The 12651-nt window shown below is 24.6% G+C and overlaps 1 protein-coding gene across 1 annotated transcript; it reads left to right on the top strand.

Moving 5' to 3' along the window:
• Positions 1-5495: 5495 nt before the first annotated feature.
• Positions 5496-12271, top strand: LOC112708805 (uncharacterized). Its single transcript, XM_025760737.1, has 3 exons — positions 5496-5628; positions 9065-9194; positions 11464-12271. Exons 1-3 carry the CDS (start codon positions 5496-5498, stop codon positions 12269-12271), a joined length of 1071 nt encoding a protein of 356 aa, XP_025616522.1.
• The last annotated feature ends 380 nt before the right edge of the window (positions 12272-12651 follow it).

Below are 12651 nucleotides of genomic sequence, written 5' to 3'. Positions count from 1 at the left end.
AAAAAATGAATTAGTCGCTGAGTGATACAGAAAATTGTATGTGGATATAGGAATTAGGAAATTTTATTTACTATTGGGCCTAAATGGGCTCGTAAGTGAAGTAAATTTTGGAATAAACAAATTCAAACCTTAAAATAAACTCAAGCCAAATTTGTTGGATTCCTCCTAATGAAACTTTGAAACGTGAATATCTTCTTTTTATTATTATATAAATGTTTCTAGGGAATGAGGTTATATAATATATTAACTATTTAACTATGCTATTCAAAAATTATTTATTGAAAAAAGGTGTAAATTGTGCTATGATAAATAGGGTTTAAAGTTGGCTATAAATCCTAGTAGCCTAGTGAGTTTAATGTATTTTGAGGCTAAAAACATTTGGTTAGTACGATTTACATGTAATACGTAGCTCTAAACTTTCTAGAGCGATTTATACTCAATTTTAGTAATTCTCAAAATTCAGTCACAATTTATCTTCGAATTAGTAATCTTAAGAAGGCTAGAACGATTTATAATGACAATAGTTATTTAATTTAATTTAATTTGTATATTAGTTATTTTAAATTTAAAAAAATTCACTAATTTTTTTAATCTCCAGTAACAATAATTTTTTTATACAGTACCTCAATCAATAAATTATGTAAAAAAAAATAAATTTTAGTAATCTCATTGGTTTTTATATATGATATACTAATTTTTTTAAGGGCGAATCACCCAAATAAAACATTTGGCTTCCAAATTTACAGAAATGCAACTTTTACGGTTTGGATACAAAAATGTAACTTTCTATAAATCTGTCTACGGATTTAAAATACACGTAAATCGTTGGAGGGGTTTCACAGTTTACGTTTAATGAAGCATTTGGAAAGAAACCGTAGCAGAGGTTTCACAATTTTTGTGAGGATGCAAAACATGCATAAACTGTAAAAAGAATCTAGTGATTTTTGCACGCACTGAGTTCCACTCTATATACCAATTTAAAATAAGTGGTATGATGGTAGAATGTCATTTTTATTTCAATAATTTGTCCTCTTATTTGTTTTACACTTAAAAGATGAAAAAAATTTTAAAATAATAATCCAAAATAGAGAGTACATTTGAACTTAGTTAAAAAAAAGTTGAGTACACTAAATGGTTGTTGACAATGACATGGCCAAACCTTTGAAATGCTTGTCCATTGTGATGTAGGCTTGCATTTATCCTTTTAAGTCACTAAAAAAAATTATTAACAAATATATAAAATTATATATCATCCAAATAATAAGGTTTAAAATTTTAAAAATTTTAATTATATTTATTTAAATTTTAAATATTTTGAAATAAAATATGTTATTATTAATAAAAATTTGAGAGTATTATTTAAATAAATTGATGAGTTTGGAAACTCTATTTTAATTTAATTTAGTGATGATCAAACAATATAAATATGATTAATTGCAAGATTATTATATGTAGATTAAGATGATTTTACAATGCAGGTTTTATGTTGCGCCAATTTTTAGCCTTAGTATTAAATTGGTGTGACCATGGCTAAAATAAAATTTTGTTTCTTGGGCCGAAATGAAAAGAAGAGATCATAAACCCAATAAAATCAAAATCCAGCCTTATGCAATTTTGTCATATGAATGTTGGCTGAAATATTTTATTAATTGAGCCAGAACCATGTTAAACTAAGCCCAAAATTGAATAGCTTGCTGTTGGAGGCAAGCTTGCATGATCCAAAACCATTAAGCAAAGAAAGCAAAATTTTATTGTCTCCAACGGATCTCATCTTTTACTATGCGGTGGAATTCAAATTTCATTAAAGTGAATTTAATACATACCTTAGAACAATGAGAGAGAAATTGATTTAATGGGAATCATCAATGCTACACGCAACTCAGCAAAGAGAAGTAGAAGCAACTCATTTTAATTAGTTTATTCAAACACCTTTAATTTTTTTCTTCCTACTCTCTCTTCTCTCTCTATTTGCTTCTCACTTTCGGTCATATCACAGCAGCAATCATGGAAGCTAAAACTAGCCACCGAAGAGAAGAAGAAGCACGCTACAAGACCATCACAATGATGGCAAGAAAAAGAGAACATAAAGTATGTAGTGACTAAGATCTTCAACCATGAATGGTAAGATTTGGTGAAGAGATCTTGGCTTCTGCATACCAAAAATGGATGATGAAGATTTCGGTCAGAGGAAGATCTCAAGGATGGCTCGACTCTACTTTTGAGTTCATTCATCACGGAAGGTAGCTAGGGTGGCTACGTGAAGAAGGAATCAAAAGTAGAGCATGAGGAGTTGTCATGCATCATGAAGCATCAAGGGCTATGAGTCTTTCTTGGAATGCAAGCAAGGAGGGATGGCTCGTATTGATGCTTATTGGTGACCAAGGAAGACCCAGAGGTAATTGTATGTTGGTCATTGTATTCGGTTATCACTCTTCTTTCTGGCCGAACCGATTTGCATGAAAAAGAAAAAGTTTAACTTGGTTTGATTGGTTTCAACCGTGGAGACTTCTTCCTATGAACATATAATGTATAATCTTTAAAGAGCTCAAAAAAATTATTTTTCACTTTTAATACATTCCATTCTCTATTAAAAAAAATTGAAATTGATTCTTTCCAGTTTTCACCATTCTAAATTCTTCTGAACGTTTTCATATTTTTCATAGTGCACCATCCATGGTACTAATAGAAAAATCCCTAGAGAAACTTGTATTCTTAGTTACCTACTTATTTTGATAATCATATATGGCTTGCCAAACAGCCAAACTCTATCTTATTTTTTTCTCTAAATTTATACTTGCACAAAAAAAAATTAAAATAGGAATGTTTGCACGGAATACATAGACATCATCCCAGCGAACTTCTTTCGCTGTTCTGAAAATGTTGATTCTAATTAATATTTCCTTCACTACCTAAGGTATGGGAAATGGATATATAGTTACATGATCAATGAAAAATCCCAGATTACTTAGCTTCTATTATCGTACAGACAGAAAACGAAAGTTATAATTATTCAAAGCTGTGTTGGCTTATCGTACATCTTTTGCCCAAAATTATCATAAGATCCATCATTGATAACGATGACCAAGTTCTTCACTGTACTGTATGTGGTAGTATCTCAAAAATATAAATTATTAGGCAGCAAAATGAACCTCCAACCATGTAAATAAATGGTTAAAGAACGAGATGAAATAGATTAAAAAATTTTCTTCTTTTGATTGTTCGAAGGGATTATGCGTATTCACACGGAGATTAATTTTTATTATCAACTTATCGTCTAATAAAAGTATGATTTGAATTATTTTTTTTTAATTTACACTTTTTTGCACTAATTTTTTTTTTCAAAACTTAAATTCACATATATTTATATATGTTATGATAAAAAAACAAATTGTGTGTTATCTTTTTCTAGTAGTGCCTTTACATGATTACATATATATATATAGTATGATATGTTATTCTTAATTTTAATTTTTGAATTTAAATCTTATTTTATTTTAAATTTAAATTTATCTTATTTAAATTAAAATCTTATGACAAATCACACCTCAATTTAAAACACATTTAATTAGAATCTTATGCAAACTTAAAATTCAAATTTTAAAACTCATTAATTATTCTTAATCACCATTTAACATTCTCATGAATTATCACTTTTATTATATTTTTTATGCTAACAAAAAGATATAATAATATTCTATTTGATTTAAGAAAATTATTTTCTTGGAATCAAATAAAAGTAATAATTAAATAATTTTTTAGCAACATAAAAATTAAAATACTCGTTAGTGTATGTGTAATCTCATAAATTTAACATTATGCGTGTAGTAAATAGTCATGCTAAATTTATCAATTAAGGTTAGTGTCTAATAATACTCTTTGATGATCCAATGATACGAAATGATCTATTTTTACTAATTAGAATCAAAGAATAACAAAGTATATATAACTTTTTTTTATCTTTTCAACTTTGGTTAACCTTAGAATATGATTTAAATAATTGTCAAACTCTAACATTTTATCATTATTATAATGAATTAAGAATGTCCTAAGAAATTCATTTTTTAATAACTCAATTCTCTTGGCCAAGGCTTTATTAATTCACTCATTATAATCATATAGTTCGAATTTTTTATTGAGAATTGACAAATTTTTTATTAACTGTTTATTAATTTTATAAGTATTTAAATCATATCCAATATCCATACAACTAGCATTTTAAGATATTAGGTATTTGCAATATAAGTATAATAAATTTTTTGTTAATTACCATAATAGTCACAAGTTAAAAAAAACTCTAATATCATATTCATCATAAAAAATTTTTACTGACAAATATATAGTAATTATAATTCTTAAAAATGTTTAGAATAAATTAATTCAATGATCATATATAATATATCTCTATATGTGTCATGTATATATAATTTATTAAATAAAATTTATTAATTTTCACCCAATAAAAATCTTTATATATATATATATATATATGAATTATTAATATATTTTTAATAATTATATGATAAAAAATAATTTAAATTGAACTATAAAAATTTATTACTCAATATTATTATTTCTATACTAATGATAATTTTTTAAATTTATTCAAAGATTTTATTATATTAATTTTTTGTTAAATAACAATAGTAAATTATTTCACACACGATATATTAGATTGTGAACATACATTCCCGACAAATATGTTAATGCATTTTAGTACTATTTCACTTGCTAGAAAAGGAGGAGTATTTTATATAAAATAAAGATATTAAGAGTCAATACTTTTTATTAATATTAGTTAATAATTTATTTTTATATTATTAAAATTTATAATTTAAAATTTAAAAATTTAATTAAAAGTTTTTTTTAAAGACATCAGGATTTGAAATCCAAACAAAAAAAAAAAGAAAATTAGACAGAAATAATTCTAAAAAAAAAGTTCTAATAAAATCTGCATAAAAATAAAAAAAAAGACGAGGACTATGTAACATTATTATTCTTATAAAATATTAAATAAGAGCATGAACTTAGTAATAATAAACAGGACCATGAACGTAACATGGGAAGTCCTATGTAGTAATAATAAACAGGACCATATAGAAACGTAACGTAACATGGGACATGCATGATTGACATTTGACCCACATATTTACTATACGAGGTTCTCGCCGACAGTGGGTGAGCTACCACTGTATCATTCATAGACACTCTACGTGGCACAATCTTCCACCGTTCATATCTCACAATTAATAATAAACTTATAAACACACCCTTATAAATCACTCACACTCCTATCTGCCTTTCTACAATTCAATTCACATACACACACAAATTTCTTGCATGCATCCTTTAGTATTCTTCTTGATTGTACTGCCACTTGTAAATAATCTGCTTTTTTGCTTGCTCTATTTTTATTATTTTATAAATAAATAAGTAGAAAATTAATTTAGTGGATATAATAATAGATTATTTCTTGATCATCATTCTTCTAATTCAATATGGGAAGGGCTCCTTGTTGTGAAAAAGTGGGGTTGAAGAAGGGAAAGTGGACAGAAGAGGAGGATGAACTATTAACAAAGTATATAAAAGCCAATGGTGAAGGTTCATGGAGGTCATTGCCCAAAAATGCAGGTTGGTATTATCACTTTATTAATTAGTTAATATCTTTTTAGTGCTATTTAATTACTACTATTCTGCATTAGGGTAAATTAAATTGATGATTTTACCGTAATTTATTTCAGTTAGTAAAATTTATCTTATTAATTTTTCAAAATATTTATATATTTTAAGGGGAGATATCAATATTATTGTGTAGTAGTGTTGCATGTCTTTCATAAAAACATAAATACGATTTTTTAATTACCTGAATTTCAATGTAATATGTAGAAATGTAGATAGATATACAACATATTTGTTTCCATTATTAATTTATATTCCCCCGGCCACATCTTTTAAAAATAATATGTAGTGAAAACTATAATTAATCTTTTTAAAACTTTCTTATTTGCGGTTTAATTACATCCAAAATTTTTTAAAATGTGTATGCCGATACTTTAACATTTAAAAATATATTTCAATATTTTTTTATTTGTATTTTATTGACAAATTATCGTTCAGTAACAATTATTTTTCTAAAAAAATATTTAGAAATTTCAAGATGTCGAATTGTGTATAGAACAAAATTCGAGAGAATTAATTATAGTTTTCCTTCTATTTATTCACTATTTTCCGTTATTTTTTATAATAAAAATATTATAATTATTTTTATAAAAAAGTATTAATTTAAATTAGTTTAAAGTATAATTTATCAATTTTTAGTTAAATTAATTTATCTCATCTAATTTTAATAAAAATAATATAATTTAATTAATTATTTATATTAAATTTTAATTATTAAAAAATATCTTTAAAAAAATATTTTAAACGTTTTTATTTAAATAATTTTTATAATCGTTTGTATAATTTTTTATGAAATTTTGAGATAAGGGAATGTTTGCACGGAAAACCTAGACATGCCAGCGAATTTCTTTCATTGTTCTGAAAAATGTTTATTCTAATTAATATTTTTTTCCTAGCGAAAGTTGCGTTTATTTATAAAGACAAGACACTGAGACATAAATATAGAGATATAAAATCATATTTGGCAGAAAAGATATGAAAAGAGATAATGTATTTAGAGACACTGAATTAGTATATTTTGTATCCATCCTAACAGAAAGGACATGACGACACTAACAAAGAACACAACTTATTTTTCATTTTTTCTTTCATTATTCTTGTTAATTTTTTATAATTATATTTTTTATTGTTATATTTTTCATCTCAAATTTTTTGAATAAAAAAATAAAAATAAATTAAATTTTTATAATTTGTTTTAATTTATCATCAAACAAAATATAAGAATACAAAGTTTTGTATTTCTATCTATCAATGTCTTATTCTATTCTATTCTCAGTGTCTGTCTTGTTCTTAGAAACAAACACAGACTAAGGTATAGGAATTGGATAGTTATATGATCAATGAGACATCCTATATTACTTAGTTTCTAATTGATTGGATTTATTATCTGTTACTTCTAATTATAAAAAAAATTAAATTTTAACTTTTATATTACTTTAAAAAATTATATTTTATATTAATTTTTTAACATAAAAAATTTCAATAATAATATTTTAAATACTAATGAACTAAAAGATAATTTTTAAAAATTTTTAAAAATTATTTATTGTTTTATTTAAATTTATAAAAATATAAATTTTTTAAAATTTAAACTAAAACATAAAAATTAGATTTCTATTTTTATTTATTTTAATTTTTTTATATTTTATTTAATTACAAATGAAAGTATTTTTTTATTAATATTTAATTACTACCAAATATTAACATTTATATTTTAAAAGTAATATAAAAAAATAAATAATTAACTTAAAAGTAGTAAATATTAATACTATGTACAAACAATAAATCGAATCAAGTAGATTTAATTTATTATATACGGCATATATATAATAAATCGTCAGCTATTATTGAAAAGTGTATTCGATTTGTATAATTTTAAAATTGAAATAATTTATTAGTGCGTTTTACTCCCAAAAAATTATACTAACCAATTCAATTAAAAACTTTTACCTTAAACTTCGAATTTACGTAGTATATATAAGTTAGATATTGAAGATGAACGTGGTGAGAAAGGTGGCCACGCAAACTACTGACGATGGTGATGATTTGATGGGAGAGGGGTTTGTGTATGTGCATATAATTAGGAAAAAATTAAGGTGAACTCGAGTTCACGTGAAGTCGAGAAAATTTAGGTGAGTTCATGTGAAATCGGTGAAATTGATATTGAGAGTCGTTAGATGATTTGATTAAATTTTTATCCAACGATTTTTAGGTATTAATTTTATGTGAAGTCGACTTCACCTAAATTTTTATCATATAATTATTAGAGTTCTAATTTATTATTTTAATTATCTCTTAATACTTAAATGAGTATTATGTTATTTTTAAAAATATAAAAGAATGAAAATTTAAAATTTTTGTTTAAAAATTTTTAAAAAATAAATAAGAGAATGAATCATGACTTTTAATATATTTTATTTTTATGATATACTCTTCCTTCCTTTTATCTTTTGATTTTTTATTTAGTTATGCTTGTTTTGTTAGTTGGTTTCCAGAAATTTTAACACCGTCTCTGTAACCTTCTGGTTCATGTGAGTTAGTTATCCATATTTAATTATCTATAAGAAAAAAGAGGTATGATAAAATATATTTTTATTTATAAAATTTATTAAAATTATAAAATTTCTTCTTAATTTTTAAAGTCTAAATTTTACATTAAATGTTCAAAAAATTCTCAATTTATCTTTAAGAAGTTTGGAAAGTTTTATTTAATTTTATACTTATTAACCTTTACAAAAGTTTTTCAATTTTACCTCTACAGCCAACGTAATAAGCATCTACTTTCAGTGGTTTACATAACCTTGGCTGTAGGGATAAAATTAAACTAATTTTTTTTTAAAATATTAGGTGTAAAATTAAAATTTTTAAATATTAGTGATACAACTAAAATTTTTTAGGGTAAAGTATAATTTTTGTCTCTGAAATTTGACAAAAGCTTTAAAAATATCCCTAAGTTTTATTTTGTTTTAATTTTGTCCCAAAAGTTTTCGATTTGCATCAAATATATTCCTAATGGCTAATTTTTCAAAAAATTTAAAATAAATTCAACAACAATTTCATAAGAACAACCCTCAACATAAGCAAATCAAGTAAAATTTTTATGTATTATTGTTAGAGTGGTCTTAAATTTTTTTAAAATTTAACTGTCGAAAGTATATTCGATACAAATCGAAAATTTTTGAGACAAAATTAAAACAAAATAAAATTTAAGGATATTTTAAAAATTTTTGCCAAAGTTTAAAAATAAAAAATATACTTTACCCAACTGTTTATATATGGTAGAGGTGAAAAAAATACACTTTACAAAGGGAAAACAATGCTTTTCTTTTGTATTAATGAAGCGAAAAATTGGGTTGTTAATAATGAGGATGTTTTTGGGGTTGTGAAGGATTATTAAGATGTGGTAAGAGTTGCAGACTGAGGTGGGTTAACTATTTGAAAGGTGGCATCAAAAGAGGGAACTTTTCAGCTGAAGAGGAAGACACCATCGTCAACTTGCAAGCTTCTTTTGGCAACAGGTTTGTCCCAATAACAACATTCATCCATAAATAATTATAAAACGAAAGAGGATATTAAACCCACTTCATTAAATTTGGAGAATGTTTTAGAATACTTGAAGTGGTTTTAAAGATTGGAATTAAGATTAATTGGAGAATTGGAATTTAAGTATGTGTTTGGTGGTTAAAGAATTAAATTAAAATTTTAATTTTAAGATATAAAATTTTAGCTCTTTCGGTGTTTGTAAAAAGCGAGGATAAAAAGGACTAAAATTTATAAAAATAAAAATCGAAATTTTAATAATATTTATTTTTTAAAAATAATTTTATCTAATTTTTAAAATTTTCATTCTACCCTTTTCTGCTTTTCATCATTTTTACGTCTCCAACTTTATTTCTATTCTAACCTTGATTTTTTATTTCACTCGTGCATTTATTTCCACCAATTATAATATTGAGAGATAATTTAGTCTTATATATTTTACACTAAATATAATATAGAAATTTAATTTAATTTTTGTCTTTTTTTTTAAATGCTATCAAAGACTATGTTTTTTAAGATATGATAAAAGACAAGACAATGAAAAAAACACAAAAATTAATATTTTTATATTTTATTGGGTAATAAATTAAATATAAGATAAAACAAATAATAAAAAGTCTAATTTACTTTTATTTTTTTCATAAAAAATTAGAATAAAAAATAAAATAATAAAAAATATAATTATAAAAATTTAATAGTAATAATAAAAAAATTTTAAAAATAAGTTATGTTTCGACTTAGTGTTTTTGTATTTTTTTAGCCAAAAAAATATAAAATATATTAGTTCAGTATTTTAGGATACAATATTTAATCTCTATCTATATCTCACATCTTAAATATGATTTTGTGATCGATTCTTATAAATAAACAGTCCAAGAGAACAATGTTTGTAATATTCTTGAAACAATTTTTTATTTTTTGTGTTTTAATAATAGTATTTTATTTTTAGTTTGGTACGTGGGAATTAAATAAAAGAGTTTCAATTAAAAAAAAATTAGCAAAAGAATCCTTAACATTCTATTGAGTTACTAATTAGCTAACTTACCTGTAGGCCTCATCCCTCAATAGTGAAACATGCTGCATTCTATCCATAGAGAACTCATATCAACCTAAATCCTATATGTCCTACATACTTATTTGTTCTATGTATATATAATAAATAAAATAGTTAAAATTCTGTTTTCTTTTTTTTTTTCACAGGAAATCTTAAAACTAAAAAATACTAAGATAAAAATATAAAATAGAAACACATACTAAATAAGGATGCACTTATAACACTTTTTATTTACTAATTAAAGAGCATTTAAAAACGCGTATTAAAATAAAAATTAAACACAATAATATAATATATTTTTGTCAACATATATCCAACAAAAAAGTTTAAAAGAATAATCAATAAGAAAAAATAGACTACATGTTCACACATTTGAATTTTAAAAATTAAAGGAGACAGCGAGATAATTAATGATTTTAAAAAAAATTAAATATGTAGAAAAATATTAGCTAAAATAAATTTATTGACTATATATTAACTAAAAAATGGTAATCACCTAAATTTTCTTATTGCAATTCACCTGTGCATTAGTAAACTATCTCTCTATAAAAACTTTTAACAAATATGAGTGAATTATATGTGTTTTATTTTGATATATTAATAATATAAAATATTTTACACAATAATCTAATAACATTTATTATTTTAGATCATTATTTATATTATTAATATAATTAAAAATTATTTTTATTGATATATTATCACATATTTAATATACACGATATATGTGTTAATCTATGGTAGTATGAGAAGTAGTAGCTAAGTATGGTTAAGAGTTAACTAACTTATAAGAACAGGAGAGGTGGTGATACAATAAGTTAAAGGTAAATCTACAATGTTTTAGCTTTATGTAAATTTACCATATTTTATATGCTCTAGCACTGCCAAATGTCAAGCTTGTGATATTTAGAAAAATTTCCAAAATATTTTAAAGTGAAAATTTTTTTAAATATCACAAATTTGACACTTAGCAGTGGCAGAGCATATGAAACATAGTAGACTTACTGAGAGTTGGAGCATTATAGATTCTCTTTCAACTCATTGTATCTCATCTGTTTTTTTTTATAAATTAATCAATTTTTGATCATTTTTAACCACCACTTTTTATGCTACTATGAAACTTTACTTATAATATATATATTTTATATTTTAACATTTATTCGGATGAAATATTTGGGCTTGAACTGGTTTAGGTGGGCAACAATAGCAAGCCATTTGCCAGGAAGAACAGACAATGAAATAAAAAATTACTGGAACTCTAACCTCAGCAGGAAACTCTACTGTTTCCCGAGAGTAGCAACTACCATACACACTACCCTCCCGGGCTTCACCGATGTCCTTCCTCCTAAGCCAAGACCACGTGGCATCAGATCAAGCCGTTCATCCATCATCATCAACAATAACACACAAAACCCTAAAGAAACCGCACCTCACAAGAACAAAGATGAAGACTTTCTTATCCCAGCACCTTCAACTCCTTTCATATATAGTGAGGCTTTGTTCAACACCATGGAGGATTTCATGGTCTTGGACATGGACTTGGATTTCATGAAGCTTAGCACCACGGTGTTGAAAGCAGAAGACGAAGACGACAATGACGACCACGACGAAGAAAAAGTACACTGGACAACAATGTATGAGAAACAAATCATAGATGAACAAGTTGACCATAAGGTTGGAATCTTAAATGAAGAAAGCATGACTACTAGCAATAATAGTTTGGGTGTGGACCAAACTAGAGAGGGTAGTAGTAATGATAATGTGAATAACAAGATGAGCTCCAATGGGGAAAGTGGAGAGTGCTGGAAAGTGGGAATGAATGAGAATAATCATCACTTGGATATGGAGAGTATTATGGAGTTTAATAATGGGTCTGTGAATAGAGAGAACTTGCTGACATGGCTGTGGGAAGATGACTGGGAAAGCGATTGCATTAAATTGGCAGAGATGTTGGGTCCCCATAATCAAATTGATGATATCGTTTCCTGGTTACTCTCATGACACTTTCTATCATTTTTTATACTCAAAAATAAATAAAAATTTTCACATTCTTGCACAAATATTTATGTTTATTTATTTATGTTTAATTTTTTACTGATTCAAACTTTCGATATCGATAATTGTTTAAGGAAATAAATGAATTAATCACTTAATCAACTCAACTTAATCACATATTAATATTTTATGAATGGTAAATTCTATTATAATCATAATTACAGTAGTAGCTATAAAAATTCTGAAAACTATAAAAAAAGTCTCACTAAAATTACATCACATATTTTTATTATTTGACATTTTTAATTTAAAAATAAAAATTAAAAATATAATCAAATTAAAAATATTTTCAAACAATAAAAATATTTTACTTTAATTTTTTATAA

This window comes from Arachis hypogaea, chromosome 9 (assembly GCF_003086295.3).
Source record: "Arachis hypogaea cultivar Tifrunner chromosome 9, arahy.Tifrunner.gnm2.J5K5, whole genome shotgun sequence".
Taxonomy (NCBI): Eukaryota; Viridiplantae; Streptophyta; class Magnoliopsida; order Fabales; family Fabaceae; genus Arachis; species Arachis hypogaea.
The sequence above is the reverse complement of the archived record's forward strand: the minus strand, read 5'-3'. Positions and strand labels throughout refer to the sequence as shown.